This window comes from Brachyistius frenatus, unplaced genomic scaffold (assembly GCF_029030835.1).
Source record: "Brachyistius frenatus isolate BFR_SWC_R1_liver_20210118 unplaced genomic scaffold, ASM2903083v1 Contig_428, whole genome shotgun sequence".
Classification (NCBI taxonomy): Eukaryota; Metazoa; Chordata; class Actinopteri; family Embiotocidae; genus Brachyistius; species Brachyistius frenatus.
Genome location: NW_027211027.1, coordinates 12,162 through 24,485, shown reverse-complemented (window position 1 = coordinate 24,485; position 12,324 = coordinate 12,162). Strand labels below are relative to the sequence as shown.

General features: G+C 40.4%; 1 protein-coding gene across 3 annotated transcripts; it reads left to right on the top strand.

Annotated features, from left to right (window-relative positions):
* Nucleotides 1–2,773: 2,773 nt before the first annotated feature.
* On the top strand, nt 2,774–11,497 carry cchcr1 (coiled-coil alpha-helical rod protein 1). 3 transcript variants are annotated; one of them, XM_069725537.1, is made up of 19 exons: nt 2,774–3,069; nt 3,372–3,666; nt 3,776–3,943; nt 4,060–4,177; nt 4,395–4,589; nt 4,802–4,965; nt 5,082–5,196; nt 5,389–5,499; nt 6,669–6,812; nt 6,904–7,014; nt 7,282–7,388; nt 7,515–7,627; nt 7,707–7,779; nt 8,053–8,171; nt 8,270–8,458; nt 9,576–9,677; nt 9,842–9,912; nt 10,055–10,196; nt 10,302–11,497. In XM_069725537.1, exons 1-19 carry the CDS (start codon nt 3,000–3,002, stop codon nt 10,433–10,435), a joined length of 2,541 nt encoding a protein of 846 aa, XP_069581638.1. In that variant the 5' UTR covers nt 2,774–2,999; the 3' UTR covers nt 10,436–11,497. The 3 variants fall into 3 exon arrangements, with proteins under 3 accessions (XP_069581638.1, XP_069581639.1, XP_069581637.1); XM_069725536.1 differs by having other exon boundaries at nt 2,775–3,069; nt 8,050–8,171; XM_069725538.1 differs by lacking the exons at nt 4,802–4,965; nt 5,082–5,196 and having other exon boundaries at nt 8,050–8,171.
* The last annotated feature ends 827 nt before the right edge of the window (nt 11,498–12,324 follow it).

The window sequence follows — 12,324 nt, the reverse complement described above, 5'->3', positions numbered from 1 at the left end:
CTGTAACTTACAAAAAGACCAACAAGTTAATTTGAAAATTAAGATATTTTAATTATAGACACACTTTCCAGTCCAGATATTTGCAGTCATGGACAGTTTCTCCACATGAACCCCTTGTGTAGGCTGAATCAGCTTGATTAAGGACAAAGACGAAGCAGCTTCCATGGCCATGGGTGTGCTGAAATATTCAGTGTCCTTTGATGAGAATAAGATAAATACTTTTGTTGTCTTTCCTGAAGGAGAGATTCATTTGGGTACAACTGATACAGATTGATCACATTATGAGTTGCAGTCAAAGGACTATTGTCATGATATCAGACATCAAAAGACAAATTCATGTCAATCGGACAGGTATAATTTCTGCATGTGTTTGCCCTGGTCAGTGTCCCTCAAGCTCGAGATCAGTCTGCCAGGGTTTCCATCATTTCTTAGGGAACTGACTGGCAATGCACCATGACCCTTGGTCCTGATCTGGGTGGCACATATTTTCAATCACAGGCTGACCTTGTGGTTGCAGGCCTGGGCCACACTCACCTATGAATCCTGTGAGACTTAGTCAAGGAAGGGATTTCTGGAGTGGATAGACAGGTTAGGGAAGAAAAGGACTTCATTTTGTTCTTAAAAAGACTTTACAAAAGTGCCAGAAGCTTCAGGAAGCATCTTCCTTGAGTTGCTTTCAGAGGGTGAAATGCTGACCTGACAGTGTAGTTTAGTGGTGGGAAGAGAACATAAAGGAACTCATAAATACAACAGACGCTGCACCTCAGTCTCAAAGCCTGGGCAGTGACTGAAACAACAAGATTGCTGTTATAAGTGGCTAAAAAGAAGCTTCCGTTCGAGCTTGTCTCGGCTGTCCCTTAAGATCTGTGAGAGGAGACATTCGAAAGGTGCTGGCAGCAGAACCACTTCTCCCTCAAATTGCAAGGAGCCAGTTCAGGTTGTTTGGGCATCTGATAAGGTTGCCCAGGCATGTCCAACTGGAAGGATAACCTGGGGCAGACCTCACACTGAAGGGATCCAGGAATCTGGACCTACATTAATTTGCCATATTGTATATTTTTGGTCACAATCTGCTGTCTGCTTTTTTCAAAATGCTATCTTTAGCTTTCATGGGGGCTACTCTATGTTTCAAGCACTACAAACAGTGAATGCTGCCCGTGATTAGCTCTTACATATCCTCCAAAGAAAAAGAGCCCCATCTTAATACTGACTTCTTTTTGATTAGGGTCAGCATTGCCTTTGTTTACTGGATTCCCCTGTGGCCCCTTTCCGATCCCTCTTTTCCCCATTTGTGTTCCTCAGGATCTACTGCAGTGACTGCCATGTGCTGAAAAGATACAACGATGGTATGTCAAGATAATGCAAACTCAAACAACCACCTTGTATACATCAAGAGTATTATACAAAAGCCACAGTTTATCATGCTGTCTTTCTCTCGGCATTGTACCATACAGTTCTGTCATTTGTTGTGCCCTCATTTCCTCTATCAGTTAAATTCATTGTATTGTCACTTTGTGACCATTTATGTAAATCAATCGAACTAAAATTTCTCTTTGAATGCATCATAAATAGTTTAGATTAGATAAAACTTTAATGAACCCCAGGGGGAAAGTGGGTCATGGCAGCAATAGAAACAGAATATACTGCAGGTAAGAGCAAACAGAAATGGCTGCTGAAGATACCAGAGGGGATAAAAAACCACTACAAAATATATGAAATACGGTGGTTACAGTGAATACAGCCCACTGAATGTTATATGATCGATACAGCACTTTATGTGACAGTATAGCTCTATCTTTACAGTTTATGCATTTAAAGCACAAATGCTACGTGTGGCAAATTTGCATCACTGCAGATGGAGGAAAGGAAACACAGAAATCTGGCAAAATTCAAATTTCTAATGTAAATTATAAATATTAATATTAATACTGATAGTTTCACCGTTGCGGTTAGATGCACCCAACCCCCCAAAAATCTGTTGCAAAACCAAATGAACAAAGATTGTCATTCAAACATGCTCTTATGAGCTTGCTCAGTGTGCCCTTTCCTGCAAGACTATTTTCCAGAAATGCTCTGGTGGTCACACACCACTGGGTGTTCTTGAGATGAGGGAGTCCCAGGCCAAGAAGGAATGGCTAGTTTCAGGTTATCACCTACAGTAATTAGGTGCATTTACACTGAGCCCATTTTCCCACTAATTATAATAATAATATCTCTTAATATCTAATAATACCTGAATAAGAATGTCTGAGGAATAAAATAGGACACCTCCACAGGCTAATTAATTTCACATATAGACATATCTCTTATATTAACTATAATAATAGTGTATCTCCTATAATGCACTTGTTATCAGAGCTGGGGTTTCCTAAGGCGCCTGTGGACACGTTTAATAAAATTCTTTCATATGATATAGGTTATATTGCTTTCTGGACTGTGATTTTCCAGTTTAATGTCAATATTTAACAACAAAAATATTTTGCAGTTTACACCTGCCCTGAATTTAGTCTATCAGGAAAGCCTGTACCCAGCTTGTCTGCTGGCCTTCCTGCACCCCTGGTAAACGCTGCACTCCAATATACAAATAGGGGGCAATGCAGAGTTGCGATGCAGGCGATATTTGAAGGCAGCCTATGAGAAGGAACACCCTGCAAGTCAACTCCCAGGGTAAAGAATACACGTCTTATCCTTTCGCGTTCCTTCCACTTTCCCGTGATGCACTGCGCCATAACCATTACATTACTTTAAAGTTCGTGGATATTTTTGCCGCAGAGTGCGAGCGACGGTTATGATTTCACTGACGTTTAGTTTTAACAATAAAAGTTTGCTAACGTTAACCAAAACACCTACCGGAGACCTCCGGGGGTTACGGTTGTAATCCGTAACTAGGGCAACGACGAAATGACGATTCTCGCGGGAAAATAAACGCTTAAACCGCCCCCAAACAATGTCGCACTGTTTCCTGTTTGGTTCAAGATTTGCAGCAATATCTGCTGAACATGGAGAGACATAACACGGGAAAAGACAGGCTCCTGGTGCCCACTGAGTTCACCACTACTGCGGCTTCAAGTAAGTTGCTTGTTCTGGCCGCATTTTTGTTTTAGCAAACGTCACTTTAAGTAGGTTATATGTTGATTATAAGGTGATGTTAATAAGCAAACGTTGGCTTACAATGAAATCTGACTTACTGTATTACACTAACTAAGCTTATCTGCGTTTGTCAGCTCTCAAATTAACTAATAATGACCATAACGTAGAGGTTGTATAGAAGGAAAGAAGTTGTCATGTTTATCTTGACACCTCATCATCCTTGGGATGGGGCTAGGCTAGATAATGCATGCACTCACTTTAACATTATTTTTGTTGTTTAGGGAATATCCAGGAGGGCCTGGTACCCCCATCGCACTTTGCATCAAGTGTTCAGTCCACTGGATCACACAGTGGACTTAAAATCTCAGCAACGCAGCCACCCATCTCCTGGATAAACCCAGGTGTAACATCAGTACCTTCAGGTGATCCCCATCCTGCTGATCAATGGCTCGCCATCATGCAGGCCCAACAGGAAATCTTGCAGCTGAGGAGGGAAAATCAGAGGATCATGATGCTCCATGGAGACAGCACGAGAGGAAGGACCTCTCTAGATCACCCGTCAGACCTTGGGGCAAGGTATCTCCACAATATGTTTTTATATTGTATTGACATGAATAATATTAGTATTGTCTATCATTTGGGTGGCATTTTGGGCATATTGACAGCTCCTGTTTCTCAAATGCAGATCTAAAGAGAGAGATGAGCAGCGGTCCAGATTTGAGTCAGAGTGGCGACTGGAAACAGAAAAGCACAAGGCCGAAGTTGAGAGGTTGAAGGGGCAAGTGGAGGCGCTGAGGGAGACTGCAGAGAAGTACAGGGAGGAGATGAGAGACAAAAACTCAAACCTGAACAGGTAGGAGACATGCTCATGTTATTATGCAGTTGAGTCATTTTATGGTTTGGTCTCACATTCTTTATGTAACTTAATATTTCAGAAGTTAGCAGTGAATCATTACTTTTGCACAACAGGCACAGCCACGAGTTTGAAGCAATGCGTGAAGAAGTATTCAAAGCAAAGACTGAACTCAGCAGAGTCAGAGAGGAGCTCAATCTCAGCAGTGCACAGAAGGAGAAAATAAGCTCACAGGTGATGATGTTTGCTGACAAAACATTTCATTTTGACACTCATGAAGACAAAGATCACCTGAGAATTCCTGGCATTTTGTAGCTCATTTTGGCAGTTGGTAGTCTGATGGTTTTTGTGCATTTCTGTTGTCTTAATAATATCTTTTAGTCACTTTTTAAAGTTTTCACTATGATTCATTTAATAAATTTTCTGTGTTTAATATTGCTGTTTCTTATAGTTTGAAAGGCTGAAAGCAAAGTCTGGTGAGGAAATTTCAAAGTGGAGGAAAGATGTGGAGAAGTACAAAGAAGAATCCAGAGAACTTGCTCTAAAGGCTGAAATGGGCAGGTTGCAGGCCAAAGAAGACGCCAAACAGCAGATTATGAAGCTGTCAGAACAACTGGAGGAAATGCAGGAGAAGCAGGAGGTTGAGGTGTGTAGCATAAGAAATTAAAAACACTCATAAAGGTTGTACATAGAGATTTCGGTGACCTCTCTTCAGTTTAAGGCCTTATCCCTGAGCAGAGCACTGAGGAAGGTCAGAGGAAAGTCAGACCCTTGTAAAGTGAGAACTTCTCCTCGGGTATCGAAAGGTGAATACATCGTAATTCAAAATTTCTATTGTTTGCCTCTCCTCATTCTCAGCGGCAGCAGTTGAATACGTCCCATCGTGCTGAGTTGGGTGCAGCAAGAGTAACAAACAGGGACCTACAGGACAGACTTCAATCGATGACCTCAGAAGTGCTGCAGCTAAAAAGCACTCGGATGGAGATTTCTACAGAGAGAGATGGACTGAAAGAACATTTAAGGTGCCACAATCAATCTAAAACTGAAGCTAAGCATCTAAAACACTTTATAATCACGTTCACAGATTTTTTTTAAATTATTTTAATATTTAATTTTTTGGATGTTGTTTATTTTTCAGCCAAATAGGACAAGCTTTTGAGACACAGTCTGCAACACTGCAAAGCCTCAGAAATTACATCAGCCAGCTTGCCCCTGAGAGAGGAGAGAAGGAACAACTAAATGAAGCTGTTGAGGTGGATATAAACAGTATTGATTGTAACAAGCCTACTGTAAAGTAATTGCATTCGACTTTGAAATGTTCTTTCACCAGACTAAAGGAAGGACAGAACAGAAAACGAGTCATGAATTTGTGAATTAACATGTATATTCTAGTAATTCTGACCATTATGTGTAATTTTTTTGTTCTAATCTTGTACATTTTGTAGAGGCTGAACAAAGAGAAAGCAACTCTCCAGACAACCACGGAGCTTTTGACGGTCAGGCTTAACTCAATGAATGAGATTCTCGCTCTCCAAGAGGAGAAAATGGTGAAGAAGGTGAGTGTTTGTTCTTCACATAACAATATATGTATTCATAACACATGATGAGCAATGTCACTGCTTTTTGAAGTCAGATTGCTTGTGTAAACCAATCAGCCATCTATTTTTGTGTTTTTAGCTGTAGACTGTCAAGTTTTCACGTGTATTTACAAAAACATCAGGGGAAAATAGTCTGAAGGGTCAGCGCACTTCATCATCAAGATGCTCAGTGTGACCACTTGACAGGGTTTAACACTGAGAATGGAATAGCTCCAACAAGAGTTTGTTGGTTGAACGCTTCACCTTGGGTGCTCTATTCAGATGTTGTGTTTGTACAGAATGACTCTGCAGGAGACATAGAAAACATGTTTTCTTACTTTTTAAGTGAATTTGGTTCAGTTAAACTTAACAGTTGCTTGAAATATGTAATTATTACAGTAAACAAGTTGTATTCTTTAGTTTTTGTTGAGGTTACATAGTTGTTGTTTGGTGAAGAAACTGTTATAATGTGTCAATATATAGGACTTTGCAAACATTTAGGCACCCTTAGATGTTTAGGTTCTTATCCATCATACAGTGCCATCTGGGAGGCATCTGGTCAGTCCCAGATTCAGTTTGAATCAAGAGACAATGGTCCCAAACATTCAGGCAGAGTCATGAAGAACTATTTTCAGTGACAAGAGGAGCTTTTGCAAAAGATGGTACGGCCGCCACCGAGTCCTGATCTCAACATCATCGAGTCAGAATAGGATTAAATGAAGATTAAGATGCAAACCACAACAGAAACTTGGCAAGTTCTGCAAGATGCTTGGAACAATTTACAAAGTACCATGAAAAATTGTGCACAAGTGTACCAAAGAGAATTGGTGTTGTATTAAAAAGAAAGGATGGTCACACCTAACACGGTTTTGATTTAGATTTGTTTCTTTTAGCTACACTTTGTATGATGTTAATTATTAAATAAAAGTTATTCATGTCATTATATTTTACTTTCAGTGCCTAAAACCCTTGCACAGTGTTGTACTTTTGGAAAGGGAAAAAAAACCCACATCATTTTAAAACAGATTTATTACGCTATGGAAAACATCAAGTTTAATCTGCAGACAATAATTATCCATGCTCATATGGAGAATTAGCTGAAGTGGTGTATGTGGATGAATGTACTCTCAACGTGTGTGTTTCAACAGACCTCGACGGATCCACTTGAGAAGAATGGATCTGAAGGCCTTCGAGTGCTTCAGCTCTGGAGAGAGAAAGTGTTTAAGCTGTGCGTTCAGCTTCGCTCAAAGGATATTGAGCTCAGAGGAGAAAAGGATAAGCTTCTTTCACAAGTATGAAAACAGTCATCTGCGATTATACCAACCACAGCAAACTGTGTGTGAAACTGTGTTTAAAGTGTGGCACTGTATTGATCTCTGTTAGGTCGGATCCACGGAGCAGCAGCTCCAGCAGGAGCAGCACCGGGCCAGTGTGCTCCAACACAGTCTGCATGACAGGATCGCTGAGCTGAACCTGGAGAGAGTGGAGAAGGAGGTTAGTACCAGAGCAGCTGAGGTGATTTACGTGGCTGTCTGAAATTTTGATGATGCACAATAAACCAGGGTTTGCTCGGGGAAGTGACAAACGTTCGTACATTTTTACCACTGCAAATGATGCTGAATACCTGAAAACTTTGCGAGGTCCTAAGAGCTGATGAGGTTTCAAGAACAACAGCTGAGGAAATGTATTCTCAAAACTGAGCATCAGTTAAAACGGTAAAACATTTGTTTATGTTTTATGGATGTGTGTTATCCTTCCCAGACATTGAAACAACACTTGGCCAAGATTTATAATGAAAACACTCAACTGAAGTCACAGAGCCAGAAAGCAGAGGCTGAGCTTAAAACCTTGACAGAGGCAGTGCAAAGGTAAAATGAAGTTATCTGGATTCAAAACAAAAGAGGCCGGTAAATTAGGGGAATAGAAGCAAAACAACTGATCCTATCGATGTTTCATCTCAGACAATGCTCACACATTTTGACTGTGCCTCATAGGTTCAGTCAGGCGTTTGAAAGCAAGGTGGCAGAAGTGGGATCAGCAAAAGCAAGCCTCAACACTCTTACCCACAGGTTAACGTTCGCCAAAAGACAAGTGGAGACAATCCAAGGTACAGATTTACCGGAGGTTCAGTTCTGTTTGGAGTGTGTCTGGTAAAGAAATTACATTGCAGTGTGTCTGTTTTACAGGTTTGGTAATGAGGAAGGTGGCTCTGCAGAAGGTTGGGCAGGCCTGCAAACAGGCAGAACAGGCGGCTGACAGGTTGTTGTTTTAACATTTTTATAAAACCTGGAGTTGAAGGTTGGAAATAGGGCTCGAGGATATGGTTATGGATATTTACATATATATTTATTGTATACTGTTTCAGTGTATCACAATATGTCAACTGCATGCAACATCAGGGGATTATAAATCATTAAAAAAAATCTCTTCCAGGCTGTTTAGCTTTGTTGTACAATCTGCACGTGCTTCTCTTCTCTGCTTGACTTGATGCTTCTGTATTTGTTCTGCCATCTTGTCTTTGTTACTCAGCAGCTTCAGAAACCTCCAGAAAGACCACAGTTTGGTGTGTGAAGAGAGAGACAAACTCACTCAAGAGCTCAAACGAACCCCAGAGCTCATCGAGAAAGCTCTGGCTGATTTGAAAGAACAATGTGAGACCCCCTCCAGGTCATAGCACCCTTAATGATGCTTTATCTGTTTATCGATTGTGTTCCCACGTGTCTCAGTTCACTTTGTATATCCCCCACAGATGAGAGTAAAGCTAGAAAGCAGCAGCAGGAGCTGGAGCAGAGCTGGTTGGAGGTCCGGCAGACCGTAGCCGGTAGAGAGAAGGCTGAGGAGACCCTGCAGCAGATCCAGGCCCAGCTGGAGGAGACCAAGGTCGACCTGGAGAAGATCCGCTGTGAGCTGCTCAGCCAGCAGGAGCACAGCGAGCAGGGTGAGGCAGCAGCTTCCTTCAGTAGCTGTTTTCAGAGACACCCTTTCATCTGTTCATATTCACTCACTTGGGATCATGCTGCTGTTCCCGTGTGATCAGAGCAGTTGGGGATCAAGCGACATGCCTAATAGTGCCTAAAGTGTAGTTATTACTGAGAAAATTACTGAGGGTCCTTGATACATTTATCACATTTGGTTTGAAGATTCAACCTGGTACGCAACTTTAAAGTATGAAAAAATGTGTTTGGTTTCTATATGTACACCAAAACATGGTTTTCCTGTTGTATCCTTTCTCTCGCTCATACTGTGCATTTTGTCCCCAATCGCTTCCATTGAAAGTCTTTTAAGAAGGGATCTTTCATCTAGTGGTCAGTATAGACTGGAAGATGGGGGGGGGGCAGAAAAAACTTGATAACAAAACACCAACTTCTTGTCACATTTTAAGTTTAACTTCCCTGTTTCTGTTTCATTCAGCACTAACGGAACGAAATGAGAATTGTATCATTTGTTGTCATGTTTTGGTTCACTTGATGAATTTTAGACCACCATCCACTCCTTTTTAGCTCTCTTGACCTGATCCCGAGGGAGCACCTGGATCTTCACTGCTAATTGATCCACTATTTTCACTAACTACAGTAGTTGCCATCTTTTGTCTGTCTATCATCTTTACATGTTTTTTTTTTGGTTGAAAATGTCTGTCTGCTGTGTCTGAAATTACGCTGTGAGAATTCATAGAAAATTTGTCGGCACATTGTCATGTGATCTGATGTGTTAATATAAAAGTATTGATTATAGCCTCTTGAACGATGCAGACATTAAAATGGCACTATTTGATTTAATTTCCTTTTAAAGGCCAACTCTTAAATTGCTTCACTGTTCACTTCTGAGCCTTTGCTGAAACAAAAGATCAAAAAATGTTTGCCACTAGCCTTAATTTAATTGTCTTTGACCTTTAGGCTGCTGCCACCTTGCTGTGTTGCAGTCGGCTGTGCTGTCTATGAAAATTTGCTAACAGTTGCAGTAAAAGCCAGTTTCTCCCCTGAGGTGCATACAAATATGGACTTCTTAATGTGCGGGATACGGTATTGAAGAACGGTGCACTTGCTGTTCCCCTTCAGCCCTGCAGGAGAGAGTGTCTGAGATTGAGGGCCAGTGTGCTGAGAAGCTGAGAAAGCTGGAGGTTCAAGCCAGTACGGCCATGAGAGAGCACACCAAAGCAGGTAGAAAGACTAGTACCACGCTGCCTCAGCCCACAGCAGCTTAGCATAGGGGGATAAAACCATATCTTTAATGCAGACTGTGATCCAATATGATTGAAACTGTTTATACAGTATATAGCAGCATCTCCCTCTGGCTTTTGATCTGTCTTTATTGTCTCTTGCAGTTATGACTTTGCGGCAGTTTCAGAGAGAGGCAACAAGGAAACAGGATGAGATGAAAGAGACTCAACATTTGGTGAGTGAAAACACAAAGAGGAACGTCCTGAATAAACAACTGAAAGAGATAGAGGGGGACAGCAACCTTCTGCCGGTAAGACTTTGTAAAGCAAGGTGAGGACATTTTTGGTTCTGTGTCCTCTGACCTGAATCTTTCCCAGGTCGCGGTTGCTGAAAGAGGGCCGATGAGAGAGCACACAAGAGTTCAAACAACAGCTCCACCAGCTGCTCTCAGGAAACGTCGACAAAATCCTTCAGAGAGGAGTTACCTTACAGGAGCAACAGTCCAGCTACCTGCAGATGGTGAGAAGTGTCCTAAATCTGCATGCGTCAGAAACTGTTTTTTTAAGTCCTAACATTTACATTGTAGTGACAGATTTGACTGATGGCCCGTCTGTATCCTGTCAGAGAGACTTCTGTGTGTTTTGGAAGAGCTCCATACTCTCAGTGCTGCAGTGGTAAACAGCTCTGAGGAGTCTGCGGAGGAGGAGGAGGGACAGAGGGACAGCGTGGGATCATCCACAGGACATCTGCACAGCTGATACCTGAAGATGAGTCACCGAAGACAGAGAACACGCCTTTAATTGGTACAAAAGGTGGGCCGTGTTGATGCATCAGAAGTGAATTAAAAAAAATACAGCTACTGGAGACAGTTTGATTGAAACAAACATCAGAAAATGACATATCTTACATTTCTGTTAAATATATAACAATAATAATAGCCGCCTGGTGCAGGCACAGTGTGCATTTAACACAAATATAAATTCAAGGTTATTAAATTCTTTTAGTTCGTCTTTTGCATCTGTCTCCAGGATAATTACTGATGACTCTGCAAATACATTTTTGCTCAAACAAGAATTTGTGTGGGACAAAAATTGGTGAAATCTACACAAACACTCCTCAACCAATGCGGAATGTGGTTCAGTTTTTTTTTTTTTAACTATCTACGGCTGTAGTTGCGGAATAATCGAGCTTTTCATTCTCTTGCTGGGGCTAAATTTGACAGGCTCCTGCCAGACTATTGCTCACAATTTCAGTCTTTGCTGTGCTTGTAGTCTGGAGACCATGTTCACATGAAGGTATACTTGGCTAATCTGAAGGGCTTGACCAATCAGCTTTGACTATTGCAATGACTGGAAACGATCCTCGATAGACCATGACCACACTCAAATATTCATGCAGTGTACCTGTGTCTGGTAATACCAGGCTTGGACTAAATCAACTCACCAGTAGAACTTTGTTATGCACATATTTTCAGTTCTATTTCCTATAAAGTTGTTCACAAAACAGTGTGACTTGTGTCCATTCAGTCGAATCCTAAAGATTAAGACCAGACTTTGGCTAACTGTTGCGTTCCATACATTCACAAAATAAACGATACTTTTGCTACCGAAAATAAAATGATACGATTAATGGTTATGAAAAGTAAATAGAAAATATTTTCAGTCTCGGCAAGCTTTTTATCAGACAGCAAAGACAATCCTGCCAAATGGAACTAGTGCAGATAGACTGTAGTGCTTGTTCTGTTAATCTGTACTGTTGTAGCTTATGTAATGGTCCAAATGTTTCCCTTTTTTCAACCTATTAAAAAAAATTATATTGAAAATCCTGTGACATTTAACTGTGTGTTTTTTTTTTTTACTAATTTAGGAAATGGCAAATCTAAATTTTCTCTCACCAGATGTGAGGTCAAAACCAATATGAAGAAGAGCACTAACTGCTATCAGTTTTTTAAAATGAGTTTTTTTTTTACATTCAATTAAACTCAAACTCAAATTAAATTTGCAGGTTTATGGAGTTAGTTGAGAATGCTGAATGTGTAAAGTTGTTTTTTTTTGTTCAATTACATCTTCGATGATTTATTTGTGGATTACAGAAATGAAAAGGAAATAAAACATAACAAAAGATGAACTGAGCCTGTTGGGAGGAACATATCTAAATTTTATTTATACAACATTATCATTTATGCCTCTTATTGATTTATATAGTGATCATATTCTCCAGCCTTTTGCAAAATCTTCTTCCTTCATTTTTTTAATCCTCATGTGAGTTTCTTCATCACTGCGACATCCTTTATTTACAAAACAAGTTTTAATTTGATTGGTGCATGTTCTTTGCTTCTCTCCATATACTAGGTAGATCTTTAAAGATTTGATTTTACAGAAAAATCTATATTTTCTTTTGGAAGCTCCTTTATTAAGGTCAAGTTTAAAATGACTTTGCAGTCATAAATTTGATGATGATAAACATCATGATGAACCAGATAATTGTGTTATTTATTATGTTGTCAAGAGTGCTAATACATTTTGCTGCACTTCATAGTTTTGAGCCTCCAGGTAAAAACAGCTCATGGAGTGAAAATACTAATAAAGTCCTGACTTTTTGACTCTATTTTCGAAAACCATCTGAAAATAATAATTTGCTGGGACAC

What these genes read in the sequence shown, in the direction of transcription:
- cchcr1 (XM_069725536.1), top strand. Translation starts at nt 3,000, where the DNA reads ATGGAGAGACATAACACGGGAAAAGACAGGCTCCTGGTGCCCACTGAG. An exon ending in CACCACTACTGCGGCTTCAA is followed by an intron (nt 3,070 to 3,371) that starts GTAAGTTGCTTG and finishes TTTGTTGTTTAG; the next exon opens with GGAATATCCAGGAGGGCCTG. An exon ending in AGGAGAAAATGGTGAAGAAG is followed by an intron (nt 5,500 to 6,668) that starts GTGAGTGTTTGT and finishes GTGTTTCAACAG; the next exon opens with ACCTCGACGGATCCACTTGA.